The sequence below is a fragment of the Desmodus rotundus genome, chromosome 9 (assembly GCF_022682495.2).
Source record: "Desmodus rotundus isolate HL8 chromosome 9, HLdesRot8A.1, whole genome shotgun sequence".
Classification (NCBI taxonomy): domain Eukaryota; kingdom Metazoa; phylum Chordata; class Mammalia; order Chiroptera; family Phyllostomidae; genus Desmodus; species Desmodus rotundus.
In genome coordinates, this window is record NC_071395.1 from 56,192,636 (window position 1) to 56,218,355 (window position 25,720).

The 25,720-nt window shown below is 49.2% G+C and overlaps 1 protein-coding gene across 1 annotated transcript; it reads left to right on the forward strand.

Annotated features, from left to right (window-relative positions):
• The first annotated feature begins 3,899 nt into the window (after nucleotides 1–3,899).
• On the forward strand, nucleotides 3,900–11,952 carry LOC112304990 (putative spermatogenesis-associated protein 31C2). The gene is made up of 6 exons (XM_053911245.1): nucleotides 3,900–4,079; nucleotides 4,811–5,013; nucleotides 5,731–6,463; nucleotides 6,922–7,960; nucleotides 8,030–9,244; nucleotides 11,780–11,952. Exons 1-6 carry the CDS (start codon nucleotides 3,900–3,902, stop codon nucleotides 11,950–11,952), a joined length of 3,543 nt encoding a protein of 1,180 aa, XP_053767220.1.
• The last annotated feature ends 13,768 nt before the right edge of the window (nucleotides 11,953–25,720 follow it).

The window sequence follows — 25,720 nt, forward strand, 5'->3', positions numbered from 1 at the left end:
ATAGTTCATGTCCATGGGTCATACTTATAAGTTCTTTGGCTTCTACATTTCCTACACTATTCTTACCCTCCCCCTGTCTATTTTCCACCTATCATTTATGCTATTTGTTCTCTGTCCCTTTCCCCCCTCTCTCCCCCTCCCAATCCCCTATTGATAACCCTCCATGTGATCTCCATTTCTGTAGTTCTGTTTCTGTTCTAGTTGTTTGCTTAGTTTTCTTTTGTTTTGGTTTTAGGTGTGGTCGTTAATAACTGTGAGTTTGCTGTCATTTTTACTGTTCATATTTTTGATCTTCTTTTTCTTAGATAAGTCCCTTTAACATTTCATATAATAAGGGCTTGGTGATGATGAACTCCTTTAACTTGACCTTATCTGAGAAGCACTTTATCTGCCCTTTCATTCTAAAGGGCAGAATAGCTTTGCTGGATACAGTAATCTTGGATGTAGGTCCTTGCCTTTCATGACTTGGAATACTTCTTGCCAGCCCCTTCTTGCCTGTAAGGTCTCTTTGGAGAAATCAGCTGACAGTCTTATGGGAACCCCTTTGTAAGTAACTGTGTCCTTTTCTCTTGCTGCTTCTAAGATTCTCTCCTTCTGTTTCATCTTGGCTAATGTAATGATGATGTGCCTTGGTGTGTTCCTCCTTGGGTCCAGCTTCTTTGGGACTCTCTAAGCTTCCTGGACTTCCTGGAAGTCTATTTCCTTTGCCAGACTGGGGAAGTTCTCCTTCATTATTTGTTCAAATAAGTTTTCAATTTCTTGTTCTTCCTCTTCTCCTTCTGGCACCCCTATAATTCGGATGTTGGAACGTTTCAAGATATCCTGGAGGTTCCTAAGCCTCTCCTCATTTTTCCGAATTCTTGTTTCATCATTCTTTTCTGGTTGGATGTTTCTTTCTTCATTCTGGTCCACACCATTGATTTGAGTCCCAGTTTCCTTCGCATCACTATTGGTTCCCTGTACATTTTCCTTTGTTTCTCTTGGCATAGGCTTCATTTTTTCATCTACTTTTCGACCAAATTCAACCAATTCTGTGAGCCTCTTAATAACCAGTGTTTTGAACTGTGCATCCGATAGGTTGGCTATCTCTTCCTCGCTTAGTTGTATTTTTTCTGGAGCTTTGAAGTGTTCTGTCATTTGGCCATTTTTTTTTTTTTTGTCTTGGCTCATCTGTTACTTAAAGGGGCGGAGCCTTAGGTGTTCCCCCGGGCGGGGTAACGCTGGATGGACGCTGTACGTGGGGGACTGGCCGAGAGGGAGCAATGGCACCCATTCCACTCTCCACTGGACCTCGTCACCCCTTCTGCTACCCACAATCAAATTGGGCCCCTCTGGTGCTGGCTCGTGAGTGGGTGGGCTTGTGCACACTCTAGGCTCCTGTGGGCCTCTCCAACGACCTCTCCTGTGAGTCTGTGAGTCTCTCCTGCTGCCACCCCAACCCCCACGGGCGCTTTCAATCAAAGGTCTGAGGCTTTATTTCCCTGTGCTGGAGCCCTGGGTTACGTGGTCTGCTTCGCTCCCTGCCGTTAGTCCCGGTTTATCAGTGCGGAAGTGTGGGGCCACGGGGTGCTACCCGCCGCTCTGCCTGCCCCATTCTCTGCCACTCTGAGTCCGGCCCTCTAGGTTTATCTGTGCGCGAATGTGGGGCCGCAGGGTCTGCTAGTGGTCAGACCGCCCGCCCCATTCGTCCCACACTCCTCCAGTCTCGGTCCCGCCATGGCAACTTGAGTCCTCTCTGCCCCAGCTGCCCATCTCCGCCCCTCCTACCAGTCTGGATGAATGTTTATTTTTTATTTACTTGGTGTCGGACTTCCTTGCCGTTTGATTTTCTGTCAGTTCTGGTTGTGGGAGGAGGCGCAGTGGGTCTACCTACGCCGCCATCTTGGTTCTCTTGGAAACTACTTTTAATAGGAAAACCCCCCCAGGAAATTGTCTGCTTGGAAAATTGTCTCAGGAAATTGTCAGGGTGAGTTGAGGAGAGTTCACCCAGCTAAAAGAAGCCAATGTTTGGCCATGTGGAGAAAGGGCTCTGCAAAAAACAAAATCGCCACTCAGGTGGATGGAAGAAAAAGGCCCTCCCCCCAGCTTCAAAACTCTTTCTCCTCCCCTGAGATTCTGAGATTCTTCCAGCCTGCCCAGTCCCCTCAGGAGCTCCTTTACATGGGCTGCCCCAGGGGCTTGGGCTGGATTCTGCCAGAGGTCCCTTCACCAGAGCAATCCCTGCGGAGTGGTGCCTCTAGGATTTGGCAGGGAGAGGCTCTTGCCATTCCTAAGGCTGCTGCTGTATCTATAGGATACCCAACCCAGGAAAGATGGCATCTATGGGCAGGGTGGGAGAGGGACCCAGCACAGGAATGCTTGATGCTGTGACCCCAAACCTCTCCCCACAGCTGTAACACTCAATTTTTCTTTCTAAGACTCCAGTCCATTCTGCTACTACCTGGAGTGAGTGCTGGGAGTGGGATTCTTCCCACTGGCCATTCAAGAGACCCCTCACTTTTGTCACCAGGGTGAGTGGAATTCCTACTTTCACAGCCAGATATTGTGTAGCCTCCTCTTCCTGGCTCTAGTGCTCTGAGCTAGAAAACCTGGCTTGTGGCTGAGGCCCCTTGTTCCTCTGGGAGGAACCTCTTCTTTGAAAATATCCCTCTGGATCCTCACTCGCTGCCTGTGGATACAGGGCCAGTGCCTGTCACTCTCTTCCCTTCCTAGTGGTATCAATGCTGGTTCCTCTTGTAAATCCTGTTATACTTCTGTTCAGCGAGTCTTCAGGTGGTTATTCAGGTTAATTGTTCCATACTTTAAATTTTTTCATTGCTTTTTTACAGAGAGAGAGAGATATCAATTTTTTGTTCCATTTATTTGTGCATTCATTGGTTGCTTCTTGTACGTGCCCTGATTTGAGATCAAGCCCACAACCTCAGCATAAAGGGATGACACTCTAACCAACTGATCCACCTAGCCAGGATGATTGTTCTATGTCTGGGTTGATGCAAGGCAAAAACACATGTAGCAAAGATAGCATTGCATATAGAGGGTGAAAGGGTCAGGCCAGATTCCCAACCTACCAGACTGCTAATGACCTAGTCAGGCCAGATTCCAACCCTCTGGACCACTTATGGCTCAGTACTCCTGACTCACTTGGTAGCCTGAGGCTTACTTGAAACTCTCTCCCACTGAGCACAATGGACACCTGGCACTGACCACAATAGCCAGTGGCCACACTGAAGCTCCTGTACTTGGGAACAGCCCGGCCCTCTACCTAACCCATTGTTCCGGGTCACTTCCTGGAACCCTGAGGGACCCGCCTGGAAGAACAAGAGACTAACCCCTCCCCTTCCCCCTACAAATCCCACGTTTTTTTCCTTTTAAAAACACCACTCCTGCCTTCCCCTGGTGCTGAAGTCGACGGGACTCAGCCAGCCCCTCAGCACAGCATCAAATAAAAGTACTTGGATCAGATGACCCGGATCCTCCCGCCTCCGTTTCTCAGGCATTTCTAAGAGGGCAACCTGAGAGTAAAAATTCCCTGGGAATTCACTAAATTCTAAGGACAACTCCAGATTTCTTAAAGTTATAAAACTGATGGGGCTCAAATAGAGATCTGGAAGGAACCAGGAATTATCTGAGATCCAGATGGATTGACTAGAAAGTTGAGTAAGGTGTATTTCTCACAGGAAGTGTTAGTGTGGTATTGGCAGCCTCAGAGAAGGGTAGAGGGATCTGTGAGGCTAGATGGGGGGGTGGGGAGGCTGTGGTCCAGCCTATCCTTCTGCCACTCCTGAGGAGCCCTTTGTGACTACACTACAGCTTCTGTGATGCATGATGTGGGCCTGGGCCTTTAGTCCACAAGCCACGCCCAGTGCTCAGTTGCCTGAAGGAGCAGTGAGATTCAGATGATGGAGAATCCTCTCTCTCTGAAAAGCATTCTTCTTAACTCGCAGAGTGCCAGTCCTTCCTGGATGATTAACATTGTCTTTGCTATCTTGTGTGGAGTGGTGCTCTTCCTGCTGTTACTCCCCTGTTTGGAGAGTGATCCGGTCTTCCCAACACCTAGGAAACATAGAAACATCAGGAAGGTGAGCAACCCTAGGCCCAGACCCTAAAGAGATTAATCTTTTTTCTCTCCTTATTTCCACTTTTCTGAATCACCTAGAAAGCCTCCAGAGATGGGAAAGAATAGGATGACTATTCTCAGGAACAAACAGAACATCATCCTTCCAAGAGGAAAGCAAGCTGGGCAGGGGTTAGAACTGGCACTAGGATTTCTACCCAAGACCTCAGGCCAGGAGTCTAGGAGTGGCAGAGGCTCCAGGGCACAGCCCCAGATGCTGTGACCAGTGACCAAGGACTGAATACTAGGAGCTGGGTCTCTGGGGATGGACATGCCCAGAGCCATGGTTTTCCAGGAAGAGGAGCCTCTCCTCCCCTGGGGCTGTTCCCAGGGTGGTACAGAGCCCCAGGAGCCCCTGAGCTGGGATTAGTCTGTGGTGTCCAGGAAAGCAGAGTCCCACCTGAGCGAGCTCAGATGGGCTGTAGGTCTGGGAATGTGTGTGTTTCCTGAGCAGAGGAACAGTGACAGAAGAAATCCATGGTTGGTCTCATATAGAAAACGTTTATGTTTTCCAAAGAAGAAAAACCACAAATGATTTTTTCCCACTTCAAAATAAAAGGGGACAACCAGGGAACCCCATTAGTTCAGTGTAGAAAGTCCTATTGTTCCCAAGCACTGCGCATCTGCAGCTCATCTAAGAGAGGAGAGTGAGAATGGGGTCTGAGACCTGAAACCCCGTTTTCTCTTCTCTCTCAGCTCAAGCCGAGGTGGCAGAGCAGGAAGAAAAGTCAGTCTTTGAAAGGTGAGCTACAGCCCCTCAGCCCTGAGCCTGAGACTTTGCCTCCATCTGTCCTGTCCCCAAGGGTCCAGGGCCAGGTCCCTGAGGACTCTGGAGGCAGAGCCTGTCTCTCAGGAAACAGAGCCTTCAGGAGGCTCCTGAGAAGGGGGTCAGAACCCGGGTACTTCCCAGACTCCATATCCAGAATGGAGCCTCAAGGGCAAGGAAACCCATGTTTCACCAGCATGGCGTGCCAGTGTTGGGCTGCTCTGGACAGACAGTGCCTAACTGGGAGGTGGGCACAAGGTTTCCTTTTGCTCAGATTCCCCTGGGAGGTGCCTCCTTCCTTCCATTTGTGGCCTGAGGGGAAGTTGTAAGGGCTGCAGGGGATAGTGGCTGGAAGCACTTTGTAAATGCCACAGTGCTGCCTGTCCCAGTCTTGCTGTCACTTTCAGGGATCAATGTGGCTTTTATCCTGATGTGTGAGTTCCAGAATCCACTCTGCCAGGCAGCTCCCCTAAAGGGCCATTGCACTCAGCCTCCTGTGAGACCCCCAGGCCCTGCTGCGCCTTGTGACCTATCTCCTGATTTCCAGCCCCCATAGATGGCCAGCACGAACTGGAAGAGGCTTGGGACCTGATTTCTCATCTGAGAAGGTTAAGAATCTTCCCCCTTTCTCCTGGGTACTCCTCCCTCCCAAACCTGGGATGTGACCCGAGAGCTGCAGGCCAGCTGGGACTGACCTGGGTACTGGGGGAGGAGGAATTGGGACAGGGTGCGGCTGTAGCCCTGTGGTGTGAGGGACAGCAGGGGCACTGGACCCAGGAGAGCCTTGGACAACAGGGGCAGGGCCTGCCCCTCTGCTCCTGGCTGCAGCCCATGCCTCTGTCTCCTGCAGCCACCTGGGCAGACTCCTGGACAAGGGCGACTTTTGTCAGTGTTCGTGTCAAGATCCCCCTCGTGAGGCGCACAAAGCAGCAACCACTGGAGCCCACCAGCCCTGCCACAGCCCTGTGGAAGAGTCTGCTCCTGCCATGACCACATTGGCTTCCCCAGCTCCTCTGACTGAGTGCCCAACACCGCTGGCCTGCACCCTGTCACCAGGCCCGACTGCCGCCTCAGTTTCAGTTCTTTCACTGTCACCTTTGAGTGCCTCTCAGCCACCAGGGCCTTTCCTCCCCATGGGCGGCCTTTCACCACAGCCACTTGCACTTTCCCATTCCCCCTCATGTGCCCCTGATTCAGTGGCCCACCCTCCACCTCCAACTTCCTCACCTGCCCCCCCACCACCAGAGTCGGCTTCTCCCAAAACAGCTGCATTGGGCCTTGGCCCCTCCAGCTGTCCCATTTCGGCCCTGTCTTGCTGTCAGGTGGCTGCCAAAGCCGTGTACTTCCCAACCTCATCACAGCATGAGTCCCAGCAAGAGTACCTGTCCCACTGCCCTCCTGAGGTCTCATCCTTGGGACACTCCACAGACAGACAGGTAGCGGCTGGTAGGGCCTCACTGGTTAACCCCTCTGTCCGGAAGACGCTGGAGATACTGACCACCAAGAAAGCAGAAGTAGGGATGTGGAAGGAAAAAGAAAAAAAGGAGGGGTCAGAATGTCACTTGAATTCTGAGCAGGACATGGTAAGTCACCAATCCTTCTGGCCCAGCCCTTGCCCCACCCCAAGGCCCCACAACAACTCTCAACTCCAACAGTGTCCGGATTCCAGTCCCCAACTTCTGGCTCACATCCAGACTCAGACCCACCTCCCCTCCTGCCTCCCAATTCGACTACTTTCTTCTCTGCCACAGACAAGCTTCTCTGAGGGGCTTCGCCGTACGGTCCAGAATATGGCATGATCTTTTTTTTTCTTTACTTTTTACTTTTTCTTTTGTATATTTTTTATTGTTGTGCAATTACTGTTGTCCCCATTTTCCCTCCATTACTCTCCCCTGCCCTACCCACCCACAATCTTGCACACCAACTGCAATTCAAAACCTGGAATGCTGCTTTTTGAAGAAGTGGCCAGAAAGTGAGAGATTTTTACCCTTTCTGGTTAAAAACCGTCAGAAAGGGTAAAGTCACTCCCCATGTTCCTCAGGACAAAGGGGCCTCCCAACCCTGCAGCCCAGTCTCTACCATTCCTGGGGATTTGATCAGTCCTGACGTGAGGGAGCAGTTGGAGCAGCACCTTCAGAAGAGGTTCCTGCTGCAGCAGCAGGAGCACTGGGGCGGCTTGTCCCACAGGATCCAGTTATCTCTGCAACTGAGGCTGTCTGATGGCCAGTTGCCAGGGGTGGGTCAGGCACAGGGAAGGCAGGGTCCCTGGCAGCTCTCTGCGTTTATGGGCAAAAGCAGCCAGGATGCAGAGAAGATGAGGTCCAGCTGTCCAGCAAGGATCCCACCAAGGACAGGCCTGGGCATGGATGTGGGGCACAGTGAGGGGAGGACCCTAAAACACCTATGCTCTGGCTCAGCCAGACTCCCAGGGAAGGTCCTGGGGGTGAGTTATGAGGAGTCAGGAAGAGACTTGATGGGGCCCTTGACAAGTGGCCCAGACAAAAATGTCCTGAGAGTCCATTTGGACAGAATGGTGGGGCAGGTTAGTGAGGATCAGGTCCATGTGGATGGCCATCCTCCCAGGCTTGCTGCCAGCCTTCCTGGAAAGTCAAACATTCACAGGGAAGCCAAAGATCCAGCATCTCCTACGGGTCTGGAGCCCTGCATGAACACCTGCCTTGAGCTTCCCCCTCTCAGTTCATGCACTCAACAGGTGCTAGAAGCACATATTAGAAAGTTTCAAGTGAGGCACAGGTGGGGCCTGCCCCTCAGGATCCTCAAGCCCATCAAAGCCTTTAAGTTGACAAGGGCTCAACGCTCAACCCTTGTACAGTCCCTTGGCACCTGCTCAGCCATCTGTGTATCCCGGGTCCTCCCAAATGCTGATTTTGCCAAGTTCTGGGACAAACCTGTTCATTCCCCTCCAAGAGAGAAGGTGATAGCGGAAGCGTTAGTTCCCACACTGGTGGGTCCCCTCCCTGTGCCTTCACTTCCATGTGAGGAAATCCAGAGTGCCCTGGGAAGGACCCCAACTGGTAATTGCCATGGGCCCTCAGTGGCCCCTCTGACTAGACAGGAGGGCAGGCTGCCTTCTCCATCCCTCACTGCCACCTCTGAGGGCAGAAAGTGGCACAGCGAGACCTCCACAGTGGCAGAGGAAGGCAGCCGGGAGCCAAGTCCAAGTTTAGCAGTGGCCAGGAATGAGCCAACAGGGGAGAGTACAGGTTGGACCTCAGAAAACTTCCTCCAAGGCATGACAATATTGGAGCTCAACTCAGAGTCCCAGTGTTCAATGGCTCAAGTTTCTAGAGAGGCCAAGGGGGCCCCTACTTGGGAAGTCACCTTGGAGCCCTGTGTGCCGGCCAGTTCCCAAGCCATTAATGTTGATCTGAGGAGATTAGGGTCTCCTAGGCCCAGCAAGGGACTGTCACCTCCTACGACGCTGGTTGCCCCAGTCCCAGAAGAGCCACGCCTCGCACAGCTCAGTGACTTTGAGCTCCAAGGCTTCCTAAAGTCAGGAAACCAGCCTCAAGGCCGAGCCACTGGTGTGCTCCTTGAAGACTGTGAGATGGGTACAATCCTTCAAGACAGTGCCATTGATGTGCTTCTTAAAGACTGCAATTTTGACATGCTCCTTGCTGCAGACATCTTGGCTTCCCACGAATCTCTGTTTGGTTCCCAAAGAGCTTCCAATGGGGACATGTCGGCTTCTCAGGTGCTACATGATCTCAAAACAAATGAAGGGAACCACCAACAGGAGTCCCTCAGACTGCAGGACCAACATAAGAGCCAGAGCAAGAGTGTTGATAAGAAGGAGGACAATAGGAAGCCTGCCCTGGAAGAGCACAGAGAAGGGTTGGCAGGACTGAAGGCCTCACAAGCCAGTGGGATGTGTACTGCCCAAGAAAAGAAATTAGTAGAGTCCTTAAGAAGCAAGTCCTGCCAGCATGAGCAGAAGGGACAGGTTCCTCCAGAAAACCTCTTCAAAAAAGGGACAAAGTGCTTTCTGCAATGGATCCTCCCCGGGAAAGGCAAAGGACTGAAAGATCCCCAGCAGAAAGGCCCACCCGCACCAGCCCCTGCCCAAAGCTGGGAACCAGGCAAAAGCAGATTACTTATGGACAACAGAGCTGCTGAGGCTCAGGTGTTCATGACAGCTGTGAGACAGAGTCTCAAGGAAAAACTAGCATTCCACCATGGACTCCGAGTCTCAAAGTCCCATTGGCACAGAAGAGAACTCCAGGCTCCAGTAGGCCTGCATCTCTGCCATAGCAGGGTTCTCTGCTATGAAGAGCAGAAAATAATGAGAGAGATGGCTGATGATCACAAAGCCAGCCCTAGTAGCCACAACTCTTCTAACAAGTGTGGGTGGACCACAAACAGGGCATTCTTAACCAGGGACCCACGGTCCCCAGGCAGACCCTGTCAATATGTGCCAACAGTGGCAGGACTCTCCAGCCACCCCCGCCACTGCCCATGGCACTGTCCCCTTCGAAAATATGTCTCCTCCGCTCAACCAGTGTGTGCTGCTCATGCCTTTCTTGTGGGGACTTTTCTCCAAGAAAAAATGAACACCAGGCAGAGAGACACTCTTTGTTCTCATGTGAGCACATCATCCTCTATGTGCTAATGGCTTTTTCCTACCCAAAATCTGTTTCCCGAAATATACATTTTTTTTTTCCCTATGGAAGCTGGTGGCCTCCATCTCTGTCTTGATCCCGTCTCTCCCCTGGGGATCAAGTCCTGCTTTTCCCCAAGGAGGTTGACTGCAGAGAGGCACCCCCATCCCACCCCATCCCTTCAGCACAACTTGTCTCCATAATCCATCATTACAAAGGCAAACAGAAGCCTTCAGGAGTTGTGAAGATGAGCAAAAGTCTAAAATCCAGCTCAGCCCGTCCTCTCCTGCTTCCTCTCCACCTCAAATGTGTGGTCTGTAGGGGTGGGTTTTGCAGAGGCTGAAATACCCTCAGTCCACAGAAAGTGTCACCGAGTGGGGAGGGGACTTTGGTGGCAGTGCTGGCCATGAGTTCAGAGGTGGGAGAGATCTTGCCCTGGATCTTTCCATGGGAGGAGGTGTCTCCTGCACCGGAGCACTTCTCTCTCTGAAGTGGTCAGTGCTCAGTGTCCCATCCCCTCCCCTCTCAAGCTCTGGAGCAGTACTGAGGGTGTGCAGGTGGGGAGCACAGAGGCTGCTAAGGGCCCCAGGCCTGCCTGACCCCCTGGGGGGGGAGAGTGGCCTGCTCAAGGGCACCCACAGTTCCCTTCTGGGGAAGGGAGCAGGACATGACTGTGTGCGCTGTTGCCATGTGACAGTGGGACACTGTGCACCCAGGCTGAGATGCAGGGGAAGAAGGCAAAGTGACACAGTGTGCCCATAAACTAGGCAGCGTCCAAGGAGCCCCTGGTGGTCCACCACCATCTGCAGGCCCAGAGGGGAGGAGAACTTAGGGGTCCAGTGATGCAGGGTTTCCATGCCTTGCAGCTCTCAGAGCCAAGATGAGAGGAGCCACCTGTACTTGCTACTCAGAAGGCCAGGCTCACAGACGCAGCAGAGCCCTCAAGCAGGGAAGGTTGAGCTCTCCACAATCTATTTCATGAACTTGCATAGGACTGGGGACCTCGGGATGCCGTTTGTGATCTTTACTTACACACGTGGCCCATCCGGGACCAGAGCTGTTGTGGAGGGGTGGAATGGACCCAAACCTCTTCATGCTGCGGGTTCTCCCTGAAACCAGGTCCTGCCTTTGGGCCCCATCCAGAGTTGCCTCCAGGGTGGGTGCCGCAGTCACAGCAATGCCAGGACCTGTGGGAGGGGTGGGACCCAGGGCAGAGTGTGCCCTGGGTCCTCAGGAGCTCAAGAGCATGTGGCACAGGGTGGGGACCCTGAGCCTGGCCTCTTCTGGGAGTGGGGCAAATGGACAGGATCCCACAATCCCATCAGGAGAAGTGACACAGATGGATGGGAATGCTGATGGAACAGCAAGAATCGGGAAGGAACAAGTCCCTTTGCCTGTCTGCTGCCATGAGGTGCAGTATGGCCAGACGTAGAGAGCCACACGCTGAGAGCCCTGCACAAAGATGACACACACAGACTGCTCACAGAGACCTGTGACAGGACACACAGAGACCCCCACTGAGAGACCTCACCCCGGCAGACCCCCCCAGAAACACGTCCTACAGAGACCCGTGACAGAGACCCACACTGAGACATCTCACACGAAGACCTCTCTCTCAGACGGTCCAGGCAAAGCTCACTGAACTGGCACAGAAACCTCAGACATTCTGTAGGAGCCTAGTTGTTAGCATAGGTAGAGGGAAGGAGCTAATGGGATAGGGCATTAAGCCTGATCTACTAGGGAGCTGAATTGGACGTTAAGCCTGAGTCACTAGGAAGCCACAGCAGCATTCACGGGGGACAGCCATGTCCTTTGAGGGCACCTAATCCCTGAGGGAGCAGAATGAATTGGTTTCCCAATCTCCCCAGGGGACAAAGAGCCCTTAGCTGGGACTACCGAGGGTCGACAGGGGACATTTCTATGCTGGGCACACGTGCAGTAGAAACCAAGATGGTGCAAGGGGAGATGAACACATGCTCAGCAGAAAGCAGATGACGCAGCCAAACTTTGGGGTGTGCACTGTAGGGGCCAAACTGGTGACCACCATGGGGGTGCAGTCTAGTCTGGAAACACATAGGGAAAAGGTCAGATCAGATAAGGGCATGAAACCCCAGTAGATCCAGGAAATGGACTGGTTACGTGGGGGGCCCTGCACAAGCTTGTGAAGAGCTCGAAGAGAGATTGGTTAGTTTGAAAGAAAGACTGCTATCTTCCAAGACTGAGGTAATGTAATCAACACTTAACAATGGCCTGTCTTGGTAGCAGGCATTCTCTCCCTAGCGGCAGCAGGGCTCCAAGTGCAGGCCAAAGCACAGGCCTGGTGGCGGCAGCACCACAGCAACCACAGAGCAGCCGGTAGCAGAGACTATGCTGGGCTCCTAGAGCCCCGGGTGACGGCATTTCACTTCTGGGTCCTGGCCTTCCTGGTGGGCACCCGTGCTCACCAGGCCTAGGACTTTTTCCACAGCCAGACAGAGCTAAGCCATCTGATTGTGGATGACACACTGGGCACCTGGGGGCAGTCCTTCATTTTCACTCCAATAAACCTTACCACTACACCTCATCCCCCTATGTGTGGGTCCTGGAAATGAGCTTCGTCTGACTCTGTGGAAGAGCCCTATTTCCACCAGCAGCAACAGTCACTTAGCAAACTGACAGCAGAGGAGGAGTACCAGGGACTGTCCCACTGAGAACCCAGAGACACTTGGAAATTGCCAGCATTGCCCCAAATGGGATTTCCTATTTGGAGAAATGCTTGGGAATTTTTGTCCTTTTGTAATGTCATTCCAAATCATTGATTTATTTTTATTTTTTAAATTTTTATTGTTATTCAATTACACCTCAATTGATTTGAGTCCCAGTTTCCTTCCTATCAATGTTGGTTCCCTGTACATTTTCCTTTATTTCTTTTTGCATAGCCTTCACTTCTTCCTCCATTTTGCGACCATACTCAACCATTTCTGTGAACATCCTGATCACCAGAGTTTTGAACTATGCATCTGATAGGTTGGCTATCTCTTCATCATTTGCTTGTATTTTTTCTGGATCTATGGGTCATACTGTTTTGTCTTGGTGCATCTGTTACATGTAGTAAGGGGTGGAGCTTCAGGTATTGGCCAGGGCAGAGCAACCCATGTGATTGTGTTGTGGCTCTGTGGGGGAGGGGTCCCAGAGGGAACAATGCCACTTGCTTGGCTCTTGGCTGGTTTTCAATCACTTCTGCCACTATCCACAAGCAAATTGGGCCCTTCTGGTGCTGATTCCCGGGTGGCTGGGTTTGTGTACATTCCAGGACCCCGAGGGATGCTCCAACAAACTCTCCTGTGGGGCTGTTTCTCCTGCCGCCGAAACTCCCACTGGTTTTTACAGTCAGTGGTTTTGAGGCTTTATTTCCCCATGCTGGAAGCTTGGGTTTTCCAGTCTCACTGCCCAGTTGTTTGTCCCACATTATCCACATGCCAATGTGGGAACGCCTGGTCTGCTAGCCAGCAGCTGGCCTGCTCCGGTCCTCCAGGTGCTGCCTTGCCGAGAGTCCTCTCCACCCCCACTGCCCTTCTTTTCCCCTCCTACCAGTCTGGATGAATGTTTCTTCTTTAACTCCTTGGTTGTCGGACTTCCATATAGTTCGATTTTATGGCAGTTGTGGTTATTTTTTGTTTTTAAATTTCTTGTTCTCCTTATTTGCTTGTGCAATGAGGCAAAGTGTATCTACCTATGCCTCCATCTTGCTTGGATACATCTTGACACATTGTAATTAAGCTGATCCAGAAGCTCAGAAGGAAGAGAGAAGACAAATGTGTGCCCCACAACTTAACACAGCTGCTTGCATGTTTGCCTATCAAAAAAAAAAAAAGAAAAAGAAAAAAAAAGTCAGCAAGGAGCACCCAGCTCTTGCAAGGATCTGAAGCCCTCCCTAATCTCTGCAGATATTTAGTTCCAGGGCTTGCGGGTCACAGAAACAACAGGCTGGTTCCAGGATAGCAGCCCTGGTGACCTGCCCTACCTCTACCTCAAGTATCAGCCCCTGGCAGCTCAGGGGCATGAGGTTTCTGGAAAGAGCCTGCCTCTCTGGGAGCCTGCAGCTTGCCCATGTTGCTCCAGGGACACCACAGCTCCTGCGGCCTAGGTCCCTGGGACTCTGGGAAGAGCCTCCCGCAGTGTCTTTGCCCACTTTCCTGGTCTGCCTCCCCCTCAAGACTCTGAGAGCTCCCCAAGCATTATTCCAATTTTAAGTGTTCCATAGAGATGTTCAATTTGAGCCAGCACTATCCTTTTTTGAAAGGAAGTGAGCACAAACCATTAATTAATGGATGGTATATGCATTAATTACAGTGGGTCCTCATTCACAGATTAAGTATTTGTGACTTTTCCTATTTTTCTATTTAGATTTTTTTAAACGTTTTTGTAACTTGTTCGGCCTCATTCAGTGGAGACCTGAAACACTGGACTGGAGTTGGGGAGAAGGCCTGCCCTCCTGAGCAGGTGGTGTCGGGCAGCCCCTAGGGAGGGCTCAGAGCGGAGGCTTGGAGTGCCCATTTCCTGCTCTCACCTCCAGGGGACATGGTGGCGCCTGAGTCTCGGCCTCCCTCCAGTCTGTAAGTGGGAACGGATGGTGTTGAAATCAGGGGTCCCTCCACCTCCTAATACCTCCTGGCCCCTACTGCCTCAGCTCTGGGTAGGCTGCCACTCGGAGAGAATGAGCGGGCGAGGGAACGCTGTCACCTATGGAAAGTGGGCCCCGGGTCCTTCTGGGCGGATAGCTCCATGCGCCAGGCCGTGGGGTGGGCGCGGGGCTGGGGCGGTCTGCAGAGATCCAGAAGTGGCCATGCCAGCGGCCTGTGGGAGCCCCGGCTGTGCCCACTTGGAGCCCGGCCTCCAAGGAGTCGGTGTCCTTGCCTCTTCTCCACCCCAGGTCAGCCTCAGCTGTGCCAGCAGCCTGGGGGTTGGCGGAGAGAAAGCCCGGGGGAGGGATTGGGCCCTGGGGCAACTGGACGGGACCGTGGGCCCGCAGCTCCTGCCCTTGGAGGGGGAGTTCTATGGAGGGTACAGGAATGGGCTGGGTCCTGTCAGACCGGCACACTGGCCCTCTCCACCCATCCAGGGCTCACCCCGAGTTTTCCTGGGTGTCACTTTGAGCAGAGGGCCCCTCAAGGATGCCATTCCCGAATGAGGAAGCGGCTGTGGTGGAGCCGCAGGAGTACAGATGGTCCCTGAGACCCCTCCGGGGGATGCGCCTGCCAGCCCTTACCGGGGAACATGGTTGAAGGCTGGAGCCATTGGGGAACGGCTGGTCCCACTGGTGGGACCACGTGGACCTGCACTCCCTGGGGTTCCTCCGGTCCAAGATCCAGAAGCAGTGTCCTGGCTTTCAGGCCACAGTCCCGTGGACTGGGAAGCTCCTCCAGATGTGAAGAGCCAGGTGCTCCGCGATGCTCATGGAAGACTAGGGGAGGAGTAAAAACAGTCGCTACAGTGACCCCCAAACCGGGTGAAAGCCTCACTGTCCAGTGCCCGGTGGACAAGGCACAGATTGCCGGCCTCCCACAGTTATTACTGGCCACCTGGCCTGGGCTCCTGAAGCCTTGTGCACCGCCTGGATTCGCTGCTGTGCTGTGTGGAGTCACCAATAGGGAGGCTTCCACGCAAAGGAACAGACTCCTGTGAGTTTGTCGGCCCTACAGTAGCAACCTGGCAAGCTGAATGTAAAGATCGAAGTCACTGTCAGCAGCTAGAATGTGGAAACCATCATGACAAGTGTTGAGGCCTTACGAGGTGTGCAGCTCTTTCTGCCATTACAGCTCTTAGAGGAACGGGAATGGCTCCTCTTGGTCGTAGGGACTTCAAACTGCTGCGCTAATTCTTTCAGCTGATTCACCTACAATCGTCCAATCTTCTCACATTTGCCTTGGTAGAATGAATATTAGGTAGTTGATTAACATATAAACTATATTACTGTAGGAGTGCCAATTCAGTTCAGTTCTGGTGGTTTGAAATGATGGGCATTCTAATGTAGTGGTCATGTGCAGAGGCTGTGGGGTGGGACTGAGGCAGATTAACAAGGAGCTGGGACATTCCTTGGCTAGTGGAATGGGGAAACTGAGACAGGTGGCTAAACATGTGGCCAAGCAGTTTACAGCCAGATAATAAATCACAAGATGTTATCTTCCCTAACCAAGGACACTGAGGAGGAAATGGCTCACATCTCACCTCCCCATCTGGAGAGTGAGCAGCTTAAATCCCCCCAGTCAGGGAGAGAGAGAACAGAGACCCAGATGGTACCATAGGGTCAGGCAAACCCCAAGACAGACGAAGTCAGGGGAATAAATAACAAAAACACCCCAATTAGAACCAGACAAATCCAAGATAAACGTGAGGCTGACCAGAGAATGATCCCCAACTCCCTGCAGGCTCAATCTGATGCATCCGCACATCAAAGGACATCCCTGGGAAGCTGTTGGATGTTCTGTTGAGACCTTCCCCTGAAATCTCCCCTGAAACACCCTCCTTCAGAAAACAGATGAAAAACCCTTAAGACAAAAGACCCAGTGTGTGCTCTCTCTTGAGGATGCCCGTGATCCCCCTTCTTTCCTCAGGCGTGTATCTTCTCTTTATTTCTCCTAAGCATCAAGGGTCCCCACGAGACTTGCAGCCAGGGGAGCAGTGGGCAGTGGCAGCTCATCCCAGGCTGAGCTTGTCTCCAGGGCCCCCTTTTGCCTCTATAACTTGCTTCCTGAGTCCACACGACCCAGCTGGCTCACTCCTTCTACCTCTGTGACTTTCTTTCTAACAGGCCAAGACAGCTCTGCCTTGGCTCACTCCTGTTGCTGTGATCTTGCCTCTTCTATCTGAGCCTTTCCTTTGTCCCACTGTCCCCAGCTTTAATACATGTACTCTCAAAATCACCTGGACTCATATTGTGAAATCTTTCCTGCATGAAGTCAAGAACCCACACATTCCAGATTGTGCTAGGGCAGACCCGCCTTGGCCTGGTCCCCGTCTGGTGACATGACAGCCACCACTGAGAGATGTACAGCTTTGATAAGTAACTTCAGTCCTCTGAGCCTGTTTTCTTATTTGAGTTGTTTTCGGATAACAGGAGAGAGGACCTCTAGTGAGTAGCAAGGAGTATGGTAAGTTCTCAGTAATATCTAGCAGTTCCTGTTATTCCCACTGGAGAACTTTACCTTGGAGAAAACCAAGAGCCTAATGAAGAGGAGATTATGTATATGAATGCTTATTGCTGCAAGTATGTCTGCACATTCAAACCAGAAATGCTTTTTACAGCCAAAGGAATGCCTCAGAGTATTATATGAATACATAGTGTACTAGTGATAATTATCTTACTCACATTAATTTATTCTTTTGTGTGGTTTATAGGGTACATGTTCATCTGCAAGCTCATTCAATCCCTACAAACTCCCAGGGAGGAAAGGGAACCTGGAACAGTTAAGTGTCTTACTTGAGGTCATGGAAGTAGATGTCAAAAAAGCACTTGAATTTACTTTACAAGATTTCCTTATTCCTCTTCCTAATGGTTTAATGATGCGGATCCCGGCCCTCGGGATCCATGTTGTGGCTGCAATAGACAAATACACACGGACTACCAAGTCCTGTGGAGGAAAAGGGACAAAGGGACAGTGGCGCGGCCACTCTCTCAAGAGGAGAGCGCCCCGACCCTTGCCTTGACAGGCTTTTATTCTTTTCTGTGCCCATTACATTGAGGATGATCCTCATTTACTCTGCACAGGTTCACTGTAGGTGATTACCTTTTACAGACAACAAAGAACAGAATACTGCTAATTACTTCAAAGAGAAAGATGTTACAGCTCAAGGGGGAAAGTGGTTGAACTGGTGTCACTCCATACTTGGGAGGTTTAGCACAGACTTTAGGAAGTCAAAGATACTCAGTAAACATTTGCTGCCTCAATTCAGGATGAGGGATTTTAGCAAAAGCAAGTCTCATAGCAGCCTATGTGCAATGCAGGCCTGATTCCCCATGGGAAAACCTATCCATGGAGGTGGGTCCTGCCCGCCAACCTCGTTCCCCACTGGCTTTTCCGAGTGGGGGCTGGGCCACATTTCTCACGCTTGGAACGGTTCCCCATAGTTTAACCCAAGAGGTACGTAGCAGGGTGACATGTACATGACCTAGAGCCACGTTGCCATAGCTTAACAGACATAAGGATCATTTAGAGAACTTGGTAAACACTGCTCTACAGGGACCTAGCACTAAGGGGGACGATGCTGAAATGTCAGAGTTTGACTCTTCTGCTCTGGCACTTGCCCAATGACAGGTAGGCCACTTTCTGTGGGCTGGGTCCTCACTCAGTTGGTAAACCCCCTTTGGTAGCTTTTCTTGCTTTGTCCATCTTGGGACAGCCTGTTCCACCTTTCTGGCTGATGTCTAGTGACCTGTTCACACTGAAAGGTGGGGGGAGGGTACGACCAACTAGATCAGTGCATGGGTGTGCCCTGTGTTACCTGAATCTATTTATGGCCCCTTTAAACACTACTGATGAAAAGACAAAATCAAGCTTTCTTTTGGAATGGTGTTCCAGATTCTCCCTGGTGTGTAGGACTTGAGCCTTTCCTCTTGCATCAGAAATCCATTGAAAAGGGGTGAAAGGGCCCCCTTACATAGCAGGATCTGATATTCTGCAGCAGTTGCCCTTTGCAGGTAGATGCCTTTCGCTTTATTGTGCTATAAACTCCCAGGGATCGAAAAGTGGGCCGGAAGTGAGCGTTGTTTTGTGGGGTTAGGACGTGGGGACACGGTAGGATGGAGAAGGATCTGGAGGAAAGGAGAAAAGTTAAAAATTATTTTAAGTCTTATAAACCTAAGAGTGCAGGTGAGCTGCTCTTTGTGATACTTTAATAGATAACAAACTAGTAGATGTTACAAGATTATATTTTACTTAGTGTTTTTGGAAATCACCATGTTTAGGCAGGTGTGACATAGTGTGTGAATTAAGTCAGCTAAAATCTTAGGTGAGTGGATTTTTTTTATAGTCAGAAGAGTTTAGATGTAGAATTTTTTGAAATATATAAGTGATCTCGTTAATGTTTCTGGCAATTATCACTTTTGAGTATGCTGTTATTTCCCTGCTGTATTGGATTTATCTGGTTGAAGTAGAATGCTAAAGACGGTTTTAATTGAAAAGCCTTTTTTCTAGCCTCAGGAGCCTTCCTTTCCCAGTACTCTGTTTGAGAAGTCAGCTAATAGCATCCTACGGATGTAGGAAAAGGCATCTATGATATTTATCAAGCAAATTCTGTGTTCCAGACACAATTCTTGTCACTAGAGACACAATGCTTTAATCCAGGTTCTTGCTTTCATGAACAGAGCTTTCTTTTTGCTTGGTAGAGAGAGATACAAACAAGAAGTAAACAACAAGGCATTAGTTAATAAAACTTCCTGATAGATATGAAACTGAGCCTGCTTTGGAATGGGCAGTGATAGCTGGTCTTCATGAGAGGACATTCAAGCTAAGACCTAGATGACAAGGAAGGGCAGCCTCGTGAAGGTCTAGAGAAAGAGCATCAGGCCAAGGGAACAGCTGGCACGAACATCCTGAAGTCAGATGCAACTGATAAGTTCATGGAGCAGAGGTGGATGGGGTGGTAGAGCATCGGAGATAAGGTTGGAGAGATTTGCAGAGGCTCAATGATGGGGCAACTCAACACAGTGTAAAGTACTGGAGAAGCATTACAAGACTTTGTACAGAGGCATGATTTGTTCTGATTTGCATTAAAAATCAACCTAGTTGTTTTATGGAAAATGGATTATTGGGGTGGGAAGCAAAAGAAAAACAAAAATGTCCATTAAAGAGGCTGTTGGTGACACTTGGGGAGACGGAGAGGAGCAGGTGGAATTGGGGCACGTTCAGCAGTGCTAGAACTTGCTGATCAACTGGATGTGGTGAGGGAGAAAGGAATGAGGACGACTCTTAGAAGTTCAGCTCGAGCCTCTGGGTGCATGGCAGAGTCACTTACTGAGATGTAGGACCCTTCTGAAGGAGAAGCAGGTTCCCATGGGGCTGGTGGGGACAGGAACACAACAATCTCACTTCAAGCACTTTAAACTTAAAATGCCTGTGAGGCTGCCAGGCTGGGAAGTCCATGATTCTAAAGTTCAACATAATGGTCAAATCTGGAGGTAAAAATTTTGGAGTCATGGCTGTTGTTCAGCCTTAAAAGTGGTTGAGATTACTTAATGAAAAAAATGTAGGGAGACGAGAAGGAATGCTAGGACCAAGCCCCAGGACAATGGGACCTTTGGAGAGGAAGGGGAAAGGAAGATCCTGCAAGGCTCCAGAGGTAGCTGGAAACCCTGATGGGGTGTTGCCTGATGCCCTGGAGAAGGAGAGAGGGAGTAGCCAGATGTTGTGAGACTGAATTACTGAAGTGAATAGTAAAGGGTTCTTTTCGAATTCCCCAGTGAATATGAAACCTTGAAATCATTAGGCAGGACATACAGCAAACCAAGGCAGAGAGGGGGAGGGAGACATGTCTCACTCATTAATCCAGTAGTCCCAAGTCCTGAGTCCTGGTCAGATAAGATTGCCAGATGTCCCAAAATCCACAAGAAACACCACGATAGCACAGGAGGAGGGGAGCCTAGAAATTCTGTGTGCATGTTTCCACTATCTGGGAAAGAAAGCTTTTGAAACTGTATTCATCCCAAGGTCTGGAGAGGGGAGGAGGAAGGGGAGCCTAGAGGCTGGTTGCAAGCATACAACCCCTAAAACCCCAATAGGCTGGGCGCTCAGACTAGCTGGGTGCCTGCTTGCAGCTTCCTGCTCATGTGTGTTTCATAAAGAAACTTGCTACCTCATTTCTGCTACTTGTGTTGTCTCTCACCTGAATTCATCTCTCATGAGCGAGACAAGAACCAGGGAGGTGGATCCCCCTAACTCGGGTCTCCCCAATAACAAAAATCAGAGAATCTTGACTTTACTACTCTAGACACAGTGCAAAATAGGGTGCCTATAATGTGGTGACTGAGTAATTGAATAAATTTAAGCCCAGTGCAGACTTTGAGATCTTTTAAATTATTACTTTTATTTTGATTTGGGGGAATTGCATAAGATAGAGTTTCCCAGGCATTTGTGATTTGTTGGAGGATCCAATTTGGAGGAGCAAGCACAGGGGAAAGGCCGGATGTCTCTCCAACCTCCGACTCTATTAACTTGGGAGGTCGATTTTTGCCAAAGTGGTAGGTCTGGCTACTCCTCTTTGCCCTTGCGCTTCTTGTGTGATACAAGGCAGAGAATCTCTTGTAGTTTCTTATAGGAGTAAGTCTTCCTACTGGGGGCTCTCAGAACTCTGCTTGGCACCCTCATAACAAAGGAAAAATACTTCACTGTGGCCCTGGCTGGTGTGGCACAGTGGATTGAGCGTGGGCCTGCAAACCAAAGGGTTGCCATTTGGATACCCAGTCAGGGCACATGCCTGGGATGCAGGCCAGGTCCCCGGGGGGTGGGGGGGGGGCATGCGAGAGGCAACCACACATTGATTTTCTCTCCCTCTCTTTCTCTCTCCTTTTCTCTCTCTCTACAAATAAGTAAAAATAAATCTTTAAAAAAATACATTTTTATTAGTCCATAAGAGAAAAATGTTATAATTTATTATGTTCCATTCTTTTCCTGTCTTCTATTATTATAAATATTAAGGACAAATTATATATATATATTTTTTTTCATGTCGGTTTAATTTAAAGTCAAGAGAGAAAGTTGTTAATCAAGTGAAACACATGAATACCAAAGTCTTCATGCATTATATTTCTTGTTACTTGAGGAAATGTTCCTCTGAGAAGCAGGTGATGGCAAAAATCAAGTTCTCAGGATTTGGCAGTGAAGCCATTCAGTGGTTCTTCAGCAGGTTTACTGATCCATCTTTTGTCAGCTGGACTGTGTTTAGAGGTTCATTGAAGCACTGTGATTTCTTCAAATTGCAATTTTCATGAGCCACAATATATAAAGAACTTACACGACTCCACTCCAGGAAGACAAACAACCCAATTAAAAAATGGGCAAAGGACTTGACCAGACACTTCTCCAAGGAAGACATACAGAGGGCCTAGAGACATATAAAGAGATGCTCAGCATCACTAGCCATCAGAGAGATGCAAATTAAAACCACAATGAGGTCCCATCTCACACCAGTCAGAGTGGCCAACATAAACAAATCCACAAACAAATGTTGGAGAGGATGCGGAGAAAAGGGAACCCTAATACATTGTTGGTGGGAATGCAGACTGGTGTGGCCACTGTGGAAAACAGTGTGGAATTTCCTCACAAAACTAACAATGGAACTGTGCTTTGACCCAGCAATTCCGCTGCTGGGATTATACCCTAAGAACCCTGAAACACCAATCCAAAAGAACCTATGCACCCCAATGTTCATAGCAGCACAATTTACAATAGGCAAGTACTGGAAGCAACCTAAGTGCCCATCAGCAAAAGAGTGGATCAAAAAACTATGGCACATTTACACAATGGAATTCTATGCAGCAGAGAGAAAGAAGGAGCTTATACCCTTTGCAACAGCATGGATGGGACTGGAGAGCATTATGCTAAGTGAAATAAGCCAGGGGTTGAGGGGCAAATGCCATATGATCTCACCTTTAACTGGAACACAGTGAACAGAAGAAAAAAAGCAAACAAAATATAACCAGAGACACTGAAGTTAAGAACAATCTAACAGTAGCCAGAAGGGAGTGGGGAGGGGATAGTGGGGAGAGGGGTTTTCAGGGACTACTATAAAGGACACATGGACAAAACCAAGGGGGAGGGTGGAGTTCGGGGAGGGAGGTGGGTTCGGCTGGGGTGGGGTAGAAGGGTGGGGAGAAAATGCAGACAACTGTAATTGAACAGCAACAATAAAAAAAAAAGATATTTTGGCATCACCCAATTTAGAAGAGAAATTCCTTTGATGAAAAAGTATGCATGTGTCAAAGCTTTTTAGATCACAGGATCCTTCAGTTTTCCAATGGTCATTGTACTGGAACAACTAGTAAGTGAGCCACTGAATTAAGATAAAAATAAAAATACATTTTAAAAAGTACTTCACCCTGTGCATTACCCAGGGTCCATGGTGGCTGCAGGACAAAGGATATAGACAGGTGCCACAGCCTCTTCCCGAGAGAGTCAGCACTCATGGGCAATGCGCTGGTTAGCGATCAAAGCAAATGGTGGTGGTGTAATGAGGATTCTTTTCCCTCCCACCTCGGTGGACCCACCTTATTAAATATTTCCTTATGTGGCTTTGATTGTTTATAGGGCTCATCAATGTCCCTCTCAAGGTCCAACAGCTGTGAGCACTTGGGAAGTGGAAGGGAATCTGATAACTGGAGAGATCGAAGTGGACTAGGGCCTGCGAGTCACTGTGAATTTGCAGGCCCAAGTGTGTACAAAACAGACCAAGTGAGCTTTGACTTTTAATCATACTTTTAGATGTAATCAGCTTTAAATGTGTTTGGTTGAAGGTGGACTCCAGGCTTTGACGTGTGTCTTGTAACACACATGCTGCCTCCTCTGTGAAGCCTCCCTTCCTTGCTTTTTGTCATGCTGGAGTGTAATTGCATATTTACACAACTGTCTCTCCCTGGAGAATTTGAGCTCCATGGCCAGGGACCATATTCATTCATTCAGTAAACACTCAAGCGCCCACATGCCCGGCATTCTGTTAGGCTATACCTTATTTGTTATTTCTTCCCCAGTGTCTAACAGTGCATGACACCTAGTAGGTACTCAGTAAATGCTTGTTGAGTGAATGTATGAATGCCATGCACACACAAACATCCAGAAAATGGGTTTTCTCAATAGGAAAAGACAGAAACAAAAACCTGTTGAGTAGAATGTGATCACGTTAGCCTCTTGGAAGGCAGAGGCCAGTCTGCCCTGTGGGCAGCTGCTGAGGGCAAGGAGCAGCTCCTAGGTTTTTACATTGGCAAGATGTAGCTGAATTGACATAAATCGAAAAAAACCTCTAAAGCACAAGGGTTTGGCTTTGAACAAATATGGTGAAGAGTCAGAATGAGTCCAGTGGTTTTGTCTGTAACAGCACCCACACTCCCAGGCAGTATAAGAAGGTACAGGCAAGAACTGACAAGAATAGTCACAGGAAATTCCCATAGTGCCTTTTCCGGGATTTCTGACAAATTTGGAATCCTGAAACACGTAGCCTGGAGTATTTGAAGACTGCTTAGAGAAAGTCAGTCTAAGTGAGCATAGTAGACACTCAGTAGGTCAGTTGTTACCATCGATCAAGTCAGCCGCGCTGTCGGGAGTTGGAGCTGTGAAAAGACCAGTGTGGTGTCAACCACGTGTGAATAAGGAAGCACAGTCCACTCTTTCATTCCCAGCGTGCTCTCTGCAGTAGCCTGGACACTTCCTCTCAATGGGAGTTGGATCCCCATCAGTGATGAGAGGATGGAGCTGAGAGGTGGGCTGGAGCCAGGTGCAGTCCCAGGGCTGGAAATGATTTCTGTCCTAAAGCCCACTATAAATTAGCTCTGTGCCTCTCTTTTTCTACCTTTATCTCCTGTCCCTGCAATTAATGCTGGATAATTAAAGTTGACCCTAAAACTTAGCTGCATTGAGGTCTAAGATCAGGGTTAAAATATAGGAGATTCACTTAAAAACGAATCATTAAAGAAACCCAGTTATTTCACTTTTGCCAGATGTTTTAAGAGACTAGGGAGTTTAAAAGAGAGTAGAGATTCTATAAGAAGTTAAGATAAAAAGAAATGTAAAGAAACTTATGTATCATAATTAATATTTATCACTAAGAATATTTTATTTTATCAAATCTATTTTCCAAATTTTATTAACATATTTGCTTAACTCACTATATGCAAAATATTATTATTTAGCTATGTATTCTGTGTACAGACATTTTTATGCATATTTTTGTACTAAGACTTTAAAATCTGGTGTGTGTTTCACACGTATAGAACATTGTAATTCCCCATAGCCACATTGGTAATGGCTACTGTACTGAACAGCAGAGTTTTAGACAGAGTCTCTTGATACTCTTGTGAATGTTACTCATGTCTAGGATTTCCCCAAGCATCTCAGTTGTTCCAGTGTCAGTTTTCAATAACTTTCGCTTTTATTCTCAAAAAAGTACATTTATCATTTGGACAATGTATTATATGACCAACTGGCCACGTTGTCAAGTCCAGTGGTCATTCCAGTGTGCTCATCATATTCTGCTTTGCATTAGCCTTAACCCAGTACCTCCCTGGTCACTCCTCCACAATCTCTTTTGATGACTTTGATGACTTATCTTCAAATGGTGGAGTGGTCCAGGGCTGCGGGCCTTTGTGATGCAGACTCCAGCCCACGGGGTCTGTGTGTTGTGGATGCGATGAACAAATTCACATGGACTGCAGAAGTCCTGTGGAGAAAGAGGGACTGCACGTCCACTCTCTGAGAGAGAGCGTGCCTCGACCCTTGCCTGGGCAGGCTTTTATTGCTTTCCAGCAGCATTACATCAAAGAAGGTTCTCATGCATTATACTTAGGTTTACTTTCAGTGATTATAAAGAAAAAAAGGTTATAGATAAAATCTATAAGTTATTACAAAGAAAAAGATTATAGATAACAAAGAAAAAAATGTTGCAAATGCAAGAGAATGATCAAAGTGATTGATCTGGTTACATTCCGTCCTTGGGACAGCTTAGCACAGACTAATTTAGGGAGTTGCTTCAGAGATATACATTAAACACCTGCAGTCTTAACTCAGGGTGAGGGAGTTTTTAGCAAAAGCAAGCCTTAAAGCATCCTAGGTACAATGCCAGCCTGGTTCCCCATGGGAAAGCCAATCGGCACGCCTGGGTCCTGTGTACCGCCTCACACTCAATCGGTTTTGCGGTTCGGTGCTGGGCTACATTCCCCACTGCCATGCTGATATGTTCCCTCTACCTTCGGGGCTTGGTTCTGGATCCTTTCCTCTGTACAGTCTCTCCACAAGAGAGAACCCTTATCAAGAAATTCCTTCCAATTGAGATATATAAAGGACTTCTCAACTGGGGGATGAAAACACCCAACATGATGAAGAACACGATTCTTAGATCTGGTGAACGCATTGATCCCGGAGGAGATGAGATGGACCTGCTTGGCTGGATGAGTGTCCTGCTCCCTTCTCTCCCTGGGAATCCCCTGGGAAGCGGCACATTTGGTATGAGAGGACTGATTTCCCACGTGGACTGGAGCCA